This window comes from Lactuca virosa, chromosome 4, assembly GCF_052849685.1.
Source record: "Lactuca virosa cultivar CGN04683 chromosome 4, Lactuca_virosa_CGN04683_v6, whole genome shotgun sequence".
NCBI lineage: Eukaryota > Viridiplantae > Streptophyta > Magnoliopsida > Asterales > Asteraceae > Lactuca > Lactuca virosa.
The window spans coordinates 296,088,166-296,102,197 of NC_136429.1; the positions used below are offsets into that span (position 1 = coordinate 296,088,166).

The 14,032-nt window shown below is 38.9% G+C and overlaps 1 protein-coding gene across 1 annotated transcript; it reads left to right on the forward strand.

Annotated features, from left to right (window-relative positions):
- Positions 1–7,060: 7,060 nt before the first annotated feature.
- On the forward strand, positions 7,061–8,626 carry LOC145105996 (uncharacterized). The gene is made up of 4 exons (XM_079043050.1): positions 7,061–7,510; positions 7,781–8,072; positions 8,339–8,477; positions 8,572–8,626. The coding sequence occupies exons 1-4, from the start codon at positions 7,061–7,063 to the stop codon at positions 8,624–8,626; spliced, it is 936 nt and encodes a 311-aa protein (XP_078899176.1).
- The last annotated feature ends 5,406 nt before the right edge of the window (positions 8,627–14,032 follow it).

Genomic DNA, 14,032 nt, shown 5'->3' on the forward strand with positions numbered 1-14,032 from the left:
GCTTCTGTAATTTGCTTTGCAGAGTTTGCAGCCATCTTCCTTGTTTCTTCATGAACTTTTCCATTTTCAGAAGTCAACAACTCAATTGTAGCTAAATGAGTGGACGGAAAATTTTCCCATTTGGATGTGGAAAAATTTTATGTATGAAGCAAGATTGAATCAAGTTTCTGATTCAACTCTTTGAACTGACCTTTCGTCATTGGAGCATCATCATCATCAATATCAACTTTCATAGTGAAGGATGGAAGTACAAAAGTATCTATAGGATATGGATCATCCCCTAAAATTATATCATCATCAACAGCTGAAGTTGGAATGTGCCCAGAAACACCAATATTGACATTTGACTCCACATTAGATGTGTTATCAGGAATGCCTGAAGATCAATTCTCCTCATTATCAGATTCAAAAGTAGAAACTTATGGTGGATTTTCAGTGGTGGTGGTTGTAGGAGGTGTAGTTGATTTAGTAAAGAGTGGAGTAGGGAAAGATATGGAAATTTGAGGTTGAGAAGAATTTACTGTACTAAATGTTGGTAAAGGTGGAATGGATGAAATTGGAATCGATGTTGTCATAGGTGAAGTATATGTAGGAAAAAGAGGTGGTGGTGGTGGATATTGAGATAAATTCAGAAATGTATCAATATTCTCAAAGATTTTCGACTCAGGTGGAATAGAATAAGATGGTGGAGTAGATACCTGCAAAAATGCCTCTGTTGTAGACAGTTCCGAAACAATTGGAATCTCAGTATTATTAGTAGTATCATCTTCATCGTTTCTGAGCACATCTTCTCCTTGAACATCACTCATTGTTCGCTCATTGTAATTTTCTTCAAACACAGGTGGTGAGGAATTTGGCTTCTTCACCATCTTTTTGAGTTTCTTAGACACCTCTGCCACAACAGTTACAGCTGCTTTGGCTTTCCTTATTCCTCCATACTTTAGTAAATCACCAGCTTCAGTAATCTTCTTTAATTCAATAGGAAGTTCTCGAACACCAGAAACATGCAATTTCCAATAAGCCCTAATAATTACATTATTTAAAGGGACTTTCTCCAACATCACTTCAGGAATTGATCCAACAAATTCAAAATTCCTCGGATCAGTAGTAACAAATGTGGTTTTTTGCATCATCAGAATTTCGGCCATCAACGAATCCGTCATCTCTGGAACTTTATAATGAAGAAGAGCTCGCTTAACCACAATAGACCAAAATCGAGCATAAGAAATTTCCATGTGTCGAGTAGTAGAATTAACACTCTGAGCAAATTGAAGCCATATAACTGTACCAAAATCAACCTTTGTTCCAGTGAAAAGCTCATAAATCATTGTGTAGAAAAGTTTACTTGCACTATCAGAGCCTGAAATCCTCTCTGATAAGCTTTTGAACAAAATGGTAAACAAACCATTCCAAATTGGTGGCAAATAAGATTTTCTAAATTTTGAGAGGAAACAAATGTCAGAAGTATACCCCATCTGGAAAAACATTTCAATGATTTATGTGGCTTGAATCGATTTTGGATCAACTGACTCAGTAGATACTTGGAGCCCTATCAATTGACAAAAATGCATTTTGGAAATTGAAGTTTTGTGCCCAACAACTTCAAAATTAATAACCTCCCGTGGTTTGTTGTAAATTGTAGTAGAATACTGTTGGGTTATTTATTAGATTGTGTCAAATTTATTATGTATGTTATTATCCTTTTTACGGTTTGGGCCTGTCCATCAGTCTTTATGATGCTAGGGTTAGGCTTTAAATATTGCATGCATGTATTGTTTTAGGGTTAGTCGTTTTGTGATTCCCTACCGTGTCTTTACAGTAGAAGTTCTTCATCGAGCTCTTCTAAGGCAGTGATTATTAATCATTCGACATTACTTTGATCATATCTTTTATTGTTTTGATTCATATTCCAGTTTAGAATCTATCGATCTATTTTTTATTGTCTCAACAATTGGTATCGGAGCAGGAGATTGTGTAAATCATACGCAACTCTTCTGTCGAAGTGTTATTAGGGTTTTCCACTTTTAGTGGATCTGTTCTTGCCGTCTTCATCATTTTGATCGATTGTTGACGTTGGGTCTTGATCCTTATTACGCCCTAAACTCAATTTTAGTTTTACACATCAGATTCTTTACAGGTATTAGTAGGGCCGGTCCAGACGGTGGGCAACCCGGGCGACTGCCCAGGGCCCACGTCTCCAGGGGGCCCAAAATTTGTAGGCCATGTAGTGTATATATATAAAAAAAATTATTACCTAAATGATTTTTAGGGCCTAAAGTTGGTTCAAACTCACACTAGCTCAAAAGATAAATAATTTGGCTTGCTTGTTATTGCTAATTAAATGCGTTTATAGTAAGAATAAATGATATTTTTTTTAATCTTTATTATATTTGTCTTTAAGGGACCATTTTTTTTCTTTTCGCCCCGGGCCCCATATACATTTGGACCGGCCCTGGGTATTAGTGAATCTATAACATGCAGCCTGAGGATCCACATACTCTATATTTCAATCTTTTTAGCAACATGGGATCTACTACCAGGATCCCTATCCTCTTCCCATAAGACTATGAAGTCTGGGCTTTACATTTTGAGGATTATGTTCTGGGTATTGAAGACCATGGAACGACGATTTGGCCAGCCATAACAGAAGGAACATTCAGGCACATGGGAACCAGAAGAGTCATCAAATTTCAAGCAGAATACAATACTCTTCTTATCGACATTAAAGACATTCCTCAAGATGAGAAGGAAAAACTGTTGAGCAACATCAAAGCTTTGAGGATAATAAATTTTGCTCTACCCCCGGGCACCTTTCGTCTGGTGAGTTCCTGTGAAACAGCGAAGGAGATCTGGGATAGATTAAAAGAGATCTATTCGAGTGATGCAGATCTGGAACACTCCATTCAGACGTTTCTTCTTTCAGAGTTTGGTGCCTTTGTTCAGAAGCCAGAGGAAAAGCTTGATCAAACGTTCAATCGTTACAATCATCTCTTAAGTAGGGTGATGAAACACAAAATAAAACGTGAATTAATAGAACAAAAGGTCATGTTTATGAACGGTTTAAGGTCCAAATGGAAAGCAGTAGTTTCAACTGTAAAAGCTCATGAACAGTTTAAGAACTATACATTGGCAAAGCTAGTGGGAATTCTTAGATCCCACGAAGATGAAGTGACAAAGGAAGGGAAGGTTGTTTCTGGAATGGGATATTTGGCCCTGGTTGTGAAGGGAAAAACTGTAGCAGAAGAAGATTTGGAGTCTGATATCTCAGATTGCGAACTTACGAAAGAAGAATACGCTCTAATGATCTCAAACCCCAAAAAGTTTGCGAAAAAGAACTTTGGGCGCCTCAGAAACAGGAACTGGAAAGGGAACTACAGTTCAGATGAAACAAAGGACGGGAGCTCCATGGACTCTCAAAAGGATGAGGTAAAGAAAGAAAAAAACCTTATGGGAGATTCTGGATATGACTGCAACTATTGTCATGGCTATGTCCAAGGAGTGTATGTTGCGAAGATTGAGAGAGAAGAAAGATGTAGAAGATAAAGATGAAGCTTACTATCTCCGGAAAATTGAGGAGATCAGAAGGAAGAAAAGTGCTGACAATGTTAAGCCTGCTTTGATTGTGCAGGAAGATGATGACGAGTTGGGAAGAGTTGAAGTTTGTTCGAATGATTCAGAGGATGAAGATGTTCGCAAGCCAAAACATGGAGAATGTTTCGTAGCAAAGTCCGATGTCCCCGGGTTCGAGGGAAAATGTATGAAGGTTCGCAGTGAAGTCTCGGTTCAAAGAGGATACACTACCGATGGCCGTCAGGTCTCTGACAACTGCTTCGCTGCAAAACCAGTTTCTGAGCAGATAAGTGAGTGAGAGAAAGTAATTAACAAGGTACATTCTATTCTCGAATCTCTTAATATTCCCGTCTCTCGGTATGAAACTAAATTAGATGATTTAAAATTTATTGTTTCTAGTTTCAGTGATAGTCTAAAAAGAACTCGTTTAAGTAATTTTAACTTAACTGATCAAATCAGCAAGGTCACGAACAAAAGTGAAGAGAGACGTATGTGGATTGAGAAGTTGGAGTTGGAGTTGTCTAGGTCTAGGGATGATGTGATTTATTTGCAACGAGACAATTTAGGGTTGTTAAAACAGAGAAATATTTTTTGTTTGATTGCTAAACGTCTTTATTTTAATATCACTAAGTTACATCTTGACTGCGAAATAGGTAAGAATATTCATAAAATGATTTTGCCCTTTATCGAATTGAAAGAGGACGAAATCGATGCCGACTGCTACAAATGCGAATCCATTGTCTCCTCTGACGATGTCACTGATTCTTACAAAATTGGTCTGGACAAAATTGAAGCTTACATACAGTCCAAGGAACATACAGACATGTTGAAACAAATTTTGAGTGAAAAAGATAAAGAGCAAATTAAATCTGATACTGTATAGAAACTTGACTAATTATGCACCAAATTGAGTTCAGAAAATACTCCTGATGTTGAAAACGTATCTGAATTTGATGATGAAAGTGAAATGAGTGAGATTTATGTGGAGGATGAGATTGATTGCTCTGAATTTGTTAAAAGTGAACCTGAACCTAAGAATAATTTAATTTCTGAAAATTCAGTGGAGTATGTTCGTATTTCTGAAAATGGAGGTTCTAAGATTTTAAAAGAAAAGGCAACAGTTTTTCCGAAAGTTCAAACCGTTCCAAAATCAAGTTTTCGCAACTTCTGGACTGAACAAGAAACAAACCTTAGAATTATCGTCCCCGTAGAAGAAGACAATGTTGATGGGTGTGACGAGTACTTTTGGTCCTCTCCCATAGACAATGCAGATAAAACCAAAGGTCTTTCTGAAATGGCCTCTTGGAAAACAAAGGGAAGATATGTGGCAGAACCACTGAACAAGGTTAACTCCAGTTACAAAAAAGGCAGTTCGAGTGGAACCAAAAATGTTCCAAATGATATGTCATCCAAACCGACTGACATTCGTGTTAGAAATACGAAACCTATGGCTAGTTGTCATAAGTCAGCTAAGGAATTTGTTGCTCAAAAACGTCAAAGAAATGCTAGATATCAGAAAAACTTAAAAGAAAGAAAGCATTTCTGGAAATCCAAAAATTCCAATTTTGTCAGTCAAGAAAGATCTGTAAATCCGAATGCGAAGGTCTCTCCAAATCCGAATCCTAAAAGATTTTCAAAACACCAGTCCTCGTCATCACAGGCTTCAAGACCAAAAGTTTTTCAAAAACCATCATTTTCAAAACAAACGAAACCTTTTGAAAAGACTAAGCGTTATTTTTCTACAAATCCTAACGTTTCAAAATCTACCAACACATCGAAAGATGTTAAGGGCAAAGAAAAAGTTGTTTCGGAATCTAAAACTCCCATCAAGAAATCCGAAGCACACTTGAAAAGGGAGGAAAAGAAGTTTGAGAAAAAGGTTGTCAAACAACAAATTCAAGCTAAACAAAGAAAATCTCTTTTCAAAGAAAAGAATCCTAAAAATAATAGGATTGTCGTTTTAAAAATCACGAAAGAAGAGAATTCCACTTTGGTAAAACGATCTTACTTGGTTGATGAAGCTATAACTTTTCATGTTTCTAAGAAAGCCTCACGTGGACCCAAACAACTTTGGGTTCCTAAATATCTCTGAATTTTGTAGGTGATTCGTGACGAGCAGTTTGACTCCGAATGGTATATTGATAGTGGGTGATCACGTCACATGACGGGAAGGAAAGAAGAATTAAGGGAATTCAAATCGCTGAAGGATGGAGGATGAGTGATGTTTGGAAACAACTCACTCGGAGAAATCAAAGGATACAACATGATTACGAATGGGGAATTTTCCATCTGGAAGATATCCTATGTAGAAGGCCTGCAACATAACCTAATAAGTGTTTCTCAATTGGTTGTAGGTACCGGGTTGAAAGTGTCGTTCGATGATGAGGGATTTGAGATTATTGAAAAGAAGTCCAAAACAGTGCTACTGAAGTCCAAAAGGAAAGGCGAGATGTATCCGTTAAATCTGAATCCTATCAAAGGAAAGCCTGCTATTTTCCTTCTTACGAAAGCATCAACATATGATAGTTGGCTCTGGCACCGAAGGCTTTCGCACCTAAATTTCAAGGATATCAACAAACTCGTACTTGGTGATCATGTGCGAGGCTTCCTCTTCTAAAGTTTGAAAAGGAACATTTGTGTGCTGCCTAAAAATTAGGAAAGCAGAGTAGGAAAAGTCATTCGACAATCATCAACACCAAAGTGATCGAGCCACTTGAACTGTTACATATAGATCTTTGCAGTACTTCTGCCATCGAGAGTATTGGTGGTTAAAAATACATTCTAGTTATTGTTGATGATTTTTCCAAATTTACCTATGTTTATTTTCTTAAACAGAAATCAGAAGCCACTTTCAAGCTTAAGGACTATCAAGCAAATCGAGCTTCAACTACGAAAGCTAGTTCGGAACGTTCGTAGCGATAAAGGTTCGGAGTTCAAAAACCAAGTGTTTGAAGAATTCCTGACTGAAAAGGGAGTTGCTCATAACTTCTTAGCTCCTTACACTTCTCAGCATAACAGAGTTGTTGAAAGACGAAACCGGTCTCTGTACGAAGCTGCGAGGACCATGTTATCTTTTGCAAACTTGACGCTCTACTTCTAGGTTGAGGCTATCGGAACAGCCTGCTTTACTCAGAATCGATCTCTCATAAATAAAAGATTTTCAATCACCCCTTATGAGATTCTCAATAAAAGAAAACCTAACGTCAAGTGCTTTCATGTCTTTGGTTCCAGGTGCTTTATCTTCAATTCTAAAGAGCAAAGGAACAAGTTTGATGTGAAAGCTGACGAAGGAATCTTCTTGGGGTACTCTCTGACTTCGAAGGCATATAGGGTTCTCAACAAAAAGTCCAAAAGAATAGAAGAAACCTATTATGTCACCTTTGACGAAAATTATCTAAAGAAGTAGAAGAAGACTGATTCTCAATCAGAGGAGATTTTTCCCACGATCAATCCAGTGACGATTCCTCTTTCAAACCTTTACGAGGAATTCATGAACCTGTTTGATGAGCCAGAAAAGGCGATCTATTTAGAATCAAAGGCAGCAAATAATAAGGAAGATGAACTAAAGAAGAATATTGATGACGCTGCGAAGGATCTTGAAAACGAACCACCTAGTCCGAAGTCTTCTAACATTCCATCTCAACCACAAGCTACGAATGCTCCAATTCAGGGGGAGGGTTCTAACTCAACCTCCACATCAAGCACACTTATTCAGGGGGAGCATTTAACTCCTCATGTAAACCCTGGAAGTCCAATCCAATGGGAGAATCCTATTCCAAATGAAGAGCCACATGCAACATTCCAGGGGGAGAATGAGAACAAAAATAATGACTCTGACGTTCAATCGGAATTTGAAGAAGTGAATGTCGAATTGGATCCATCCTGTGATCCGAACTACCCCCCATTGACCAAATGGACTAGAGATCATCCTAAAACTCAAGTAATTGGAGAAGCATCTTCTGGATTTCTTACCAGAGCTCAACAAAAGGCGAATCTGACTGCATTATTTTCAAAGATGGAATTTTGCATGTTCAATTCGTTTATCTCCAAAATTAAGCCCAAAAATGTTAAGGTTGCTCTTGATCATTCTAATTGGGTACAAGCTATGCAGGATGAGCTCAATGAGTCTGAACGAAACAATGTATGGAGACTAATCCCAACTCCGAAGGATGTTTCTGTGGTATGACTAAAATGGGTGTTTTGCAATAAGCTTGACAAGGAGGGGAATGTGATACGAAACAAAGCTCGGTTAGTTGTGAAGGGTTACTGTCAAGAAGAAGGCATAGACTATGAAGAAACATTCGCACCGGTTGCGAGGCTCGAATATGTTCGCATTTTTCTTGCCTATACAACACATAAAAATTTTGAAGTCTATCAAATAGACGGCAAATGTACATTTCTGAACGGTGAATTGGAAGAAACAGTCGATGTGGAACAGCCACCGGGGTTCGTAAACGAGAAATATCCGAACCACTGCTATATTCTGGATAAGGCGGTTTATGGTCTGAAGCAAGCACCACGATCATGGTATGAAACTCTCAGTAGATTTTTAAAACAATCTAAGTTTAAACAAGGCTCGGTCGACCCAACCTTCTTTCGTAAGAAAGATGGTGACCATCTGATGATTGTCCAAATCTATGTTGATGATATCATTTTTGGATCTACTAATGCTAGATTAACTGTTGAATTCCGAAACTTGATGGAGACTATGTTTGAGATGAGCTCAATGGGTCCGATTAAATTTTTCCTTGGTTTGAATATTATACAGAGTCAAGAGGGAATATTTATCAACCAGGAGGCTTATACGAAGACTTTACTAGCGAAGTTCGGAATGGCGGGAGACTCGAAGGTCAAGGTTCCAATGGCATTCGGAACGAAGCTTACACCGTCATTGGACAAACCAGCAGGTGATATGACTCTTTATCGACAAATGATAGGATCATTGATGTATCTAGCAGCTAGTCATCCATACATTATGTTTTTTGTTTGCTATTGTGTCAGGTTTCAGGCAAATCCTCGCGAACCCCATATGACTGCAGCAAAGAATATATTCTGATACTTAAAAAGAACATCTTCTCTCGGAATTTGGTACCCTTCCAACTTAGGTTTATTTGTGCAAGCATTCTCTGATGCTGATCTCGGTGGATGCGGTCTTGATCGGAAAAGCACAACTGGAGGATGTCAATTTCTAGACGACAAACTCGTAATTTGGAAGTCAAAGAAGCAAACATGCGTCTCCTTGTCTACCGCTGAAGCTGAGTACATTGCAGCTGCCTCTTGTACCTCACAAGTGATTTGGATTCAAAGTCAGCTTAGGGACTATGGGATTAATATGAAGAAAATCCCCTTATATTGCGATTCCGAAAGTGCCATTCGCATTTGCCATAATTTAGTGCAACATTCCAAGAATAAGCATGTAGCATTGAGGTATCACTTTATAAAAGATCATGTGGAGGATGGAAACGTTGAAATTCATTTTGTAAGATCTGCTGATCAACTGGCCGATATATTCACGAAAGCCTTACCTGAACAAACTTTCAATCGTATTCTACATGGCTTAGGAATGATAGAAGCAAACTCTGTTCCCGAAACCAGCTTCGCATGCGAAAAGCACTGGTTAAACTGCGAATGGGTTCGAACTCTCGGTGTCACTCAGAGTATATTGTTCACGCTGTGAATAGGTCCGAACCCTCGGAGGTACTTGTAACTCACTGTTCACACTCCAAACGGGTCCGAACGCTCGGAGCCACTCCCAGTCAACTGTTCATCTCGGATTCAAAACATCATCTATCCTTTGTATATTATATATTTTCTGTATTTTATTTTCTGTTATTTTCTTTTTTAGAAACCTTCAAAAATCCAAAAATAATTTGTGTTTTTATTTCTTTTCAGAAAAATTTCAAAATCTAAAAATATTTTTCTTTTCTGTTTTTATTTCCTTTTTCAAGAAAAATCCAAAATACAAAAATATTTTCTTTCTTGTTTTATCTTTTCAGAAAATTGAAAACTATAAAAATATTTTTATGTTTCATTTATTTGTGTGTTATTTTTAAATTTGTATTATCTTAGGTACCATTTAGTCATCTCAATTCAGAAAGGTGGGGCAGGTATACAACTCTGATACTATGTACTAGCTAAGTGTCCCTAGAAGCATGTTGTTGCATGTTGTCCGAAGCCTCTGAGACTCTATGTTTGAAGCCTTAATGAATCGATAATACCAATCGTTTCTTCCCAATTAGGCTGAAAATTCACATAATTCATTGAGCTACCTTACTCTTCTCATATTTAGTTAAGAGTTGACTGCTTAGTCATTCTTTCATAGCAGAGGTACACTTCTCTTCGGAACCACCTCCAATACTCTCTCCATCACATTCGCTTTCACACTTGTAACCCTTGAGACTCTCAGATTTTACCACTGAGGTTTATGGTTACACAACTTTTGTGTTTATGATCTTAAATTCGTTATCACCACGAACTGAGTGAAACCCAAAATCCAAAACCATTTTCAGTGGTGAACAATTAATATGTTCTAGATTTTTCACCATGGAATTGACGAGTATCCACCTTCATGGCTTGTACCTTGAAATCTCATTATTTTATTTTTGCAAGATCTTAATGAAATGTTCTAGACCTAATGATCCAGTTTTTATTTTTCTTGAGATTTCTATATTATCCTGTCGCTATAATAATTTCAAAGCATACTTGTTATTATGACTACACTAGTCAGACAATTACTTCTTCCGAACGTTCGGAATCATGTTGAGTTTCGGAGTTTAGTTGAAGATGAAGCCACCCTATGAGCCTAATGAAAAGAAGCCTTTCACTGTTTCTCAACAAACAAATGATCGTAATTCAACGGGATACCACACAGACACTTTCGAGTCTCTCTTGACTCCAAAGGAAGAGATCGTTGCCCAGGATTCAACTGTTTTCATGTCGATTTATTGACATCACAAAATCCCAGATATTATTTGTTTTATTTCTTTATCTATTGGCACACTCTGGCACGAAAATCCTTGTGATTTTCCAAAAGTTTGGTTCTTAGTCCTAATGGTTACTTTAAGATTCGGAGAACAGAAAATGGAGAGCTATTACGAACGTGCAGAACTGAAACGGCAACATTCAGGCATGTGAAATTTTCAAAATTCCTGACATCACGCTTTGTCAGTTACACCGCCTGACATCATGCCTGTCAGTCACACTTTTACATGCAACTTTTCAGGGTATTGAACCATCTTACAGCTGGCTTTCTCTCTCTAGCCATATCGTATATAAGGAAAAATTGAAGATTGCTTTACACACCAATTTCAAAATCTCTAAAGCAAAATACTACACTATTCATCTTCTTCTCAACTGCATCAATGGCTGCCTTGACAGAAACTCTATCTGCTGCTGAACAGACTGCCTCGTCGACACTTCTGAACATCAAAGCCAACCAATATCTATGTCTTGATCTCGATTCATCCAAGTATGAAGAATCCCTCAAACCTTTAATCGAGTGTCTTCGTCACTCTCCTCTGTCTCACGCTCTCACGGTGTCAGAAGGTGTTCCCTTGGTCCATCTGTCCAAGGCATACTCAACTGCAAGTTATCAGGAAGGTGACTCAGTGATTACCTTTGAGATCGCTTCCCGTAAAACATCAATCTCCATGTCTCGATTCAACCGACTGCTAGGGTTTACTCAAACTAGGGATATGGCTGATCCGGAGTCAATCTCTTCTTCTTCCATACTGGAGATGTTCTACCAGATGGGTTACATGGGAAATCTGACCGTTCTATCCAAGTTCAAAAATCCCAACCTTCCTCCAATGTGGAACGAACTGTTTACTCTTATCTTCAAAAGTTTTTCAGAAAGGGTCACAGGCTCGGACAGTGCAAGTAAGCTCTTCTGCACTATAATGTATGGACTTTATCATGGGATCAACTTGGATTGTGGTTCCATCCTTTGGGCGCAACTGATTCAGAGTACTCGCACTCGGAGATTTCGTGTGCTCGGTTTTGGTCCGTCATCGTCCACAGAGCCATCTCTAAACTCAATATTCTGGTGACTCAGGGATGTATCGTTGCAGGTATTCTGATCTTTCACACTTTGAACATCATCGTGTCTGATCCTATGAAGTTCGCCTTTATTGGATCACTTCCAAACACCATGCTTCTTAATGTTCCGATAGACAATGTGGTTATTAAAGAATACAAAAAGAAACCTGCGTCAGGTCCTCGTCCTTTAACACCGGAGATGCAAAAGGCTTTGGAGGAAGCGAACAAGCCTAGGGGAGGTAAGCGAAAGCCAAAAGTTGGACCTTCCGAACCAGCTCAAGTTCTGACGAAGAAAATTAAGAAACCGGCTCGCAAGACAAGGTCTCCTACTCCTGTTCCTGAAGAGGATTCGGATTCTCATACCATTTCTGATGCTCGGAGAACAGAGCACGTCTAGCATGAAACTGAAGATACAGTTGTGACCTCGCAACCATCTGCTACTGAGACCAATCCGGAGGTAACTTTTTCCATGCCCACCCCTGTTCCTTTCACATAAGATTTCTTTCAGGGCTTTACTCCTCCATATTCTACGAATCACACCCCTACTCAAACCACCACTCCAATTACCATTGCTCCATGTCCGAACATCTTTGTTGGATTTTCGCAGCCACAAGTCTCGGTTCCACAATCTGCTTCGTTTTTCACAGATTCTACGGCAATAACTACAACAACCACTAGTACACCGCCAGTAACTGTCAACGTATCTGATACGAGGGCAGGTGCTTCTGGTGTCACTGTTGGTCCTGATTTCTCTCCCATCTCACCTCTAAGAACTGATGATCCTGATGCGATGTTCGGTGATGATCGGGATTATTTACAAGGCTTCCACTATAACCCATTCAATGTCCAACCATCTAGTGATGACGAAGATGCACCTATGACGAAGGGGAAATTCGAAGCCCTCAATGATAAGTTGGATACTCTCCTTGTGTCTTCCAAAACTTCGTCCAATAATGAATATTCCTACGAGTCTGTCAAAGCTTTAATTGAAACTTTCACAAAGGAGCATGCCTCAAGTCTTGCTAAATCGACAAAGGCTGTTGAGCATTCTGAAAATATTGTTCGTGATACGACCGAAAAAGTCGATACACTACTTTCTGATGTTAAACTATTTATGGAAGACTTTCGAACTTCTTCGGAATGAAACATAGCTGCTGCAAACAAGGCAATTACGAACCTTGGTACAACTCTCCAAACCGAGAAAGACGCTCTTTCCAAGGTTCGCACTAGCATCTAGACTGATAATGCAGAGCTGCAAACGTCGATCACTTCCAAGATTGAAAATCTTCAAGCAGATCTTGCTATTGAAAATGCTCTCATGGATAAGCTTGCCATCAAAACTGAAAAAGTGAAAGTTGTTTCCGCCCACCTTTCTCATGCCAACAAGGAGATAGAAGAGCTCAAGTCTGAAAAAGTTGTGGTCAAAAGTGTTGTCACCGATGTTAATCAGTATTTTCAAACTCTCATCGAGACTCGTGATTCTATGTTCACAGTCTCTGTTCGACAACATTTGGCTGACAAACTTCGACCAGTATTCTCTATGTTTGATCGGATAGAAGGTGTTTCGACATCGGGTACTCTTCCGAAACAAGGGGGAGAAGCGAAGAAGGCATCTAGTGTAGAAATCAAGAAACCAGCTGGTGACTCTGATAAGTATGAACAAAAGTCGGAACCAAAAGATCAGAAGGATAATGAAGCTTCGGGATCGAAAGGAAAAGAAAAGTTGATTGATGGTGATGATGAAGAAGAAGAGGATGAGGGGCAAATCTTAAACGCAAGTCTCGTTACGCAGAGATTGATGAGAATCTGTGAATTGCCAAGGAAGCTGAAGCTCAAGAAAAGGGAAGCCCGTGAAGCCCAAGACACCCTGGAAACTCAGAAGCTTCTATTTCTTTCCTGGTCTATGGAGCTTATTCTGAACGAAGCCTTTGATAATCTAAATGTTTACTAGCTTGATCCCGTGGTATTGTTTGATTTAGAGAACTCTCTGGATTCGTAGCTTGATCTACCAATCACTCAGAAGGCTTTTCAGTTTCGTAGCTTTGAGAAGATTGCGAATTCTCCTCTTTCGGACCATGGTGTTGATAAGGTGCTTTTCTCGTCCTATCTCAAGCACATGAAGCCTCAGTACCAAACTTGGAGCTCAAAGAAGATTACTGTTGTCAAATTTTTTGGACCAAATGAAACTGAGAGCTTTATCAATGGTCGTTTCAAGGTTGCTCGTGGAGCTACGAGTTTTGTATTTGAATTTACACTCGCTGATCTGCCCTGCCTTAACCCATTCAAATGGATTTCTCTGTTGCATCTATTGCTGAAGGATGAACAAAAATTCGAACCTATTGTTGCACATCTCAAGAGAATGTTGGTTTGCTACATCCAAGAAGTTGGTAAGATGGATGTGGAGATTGCGACTGTTCTTTGAAAG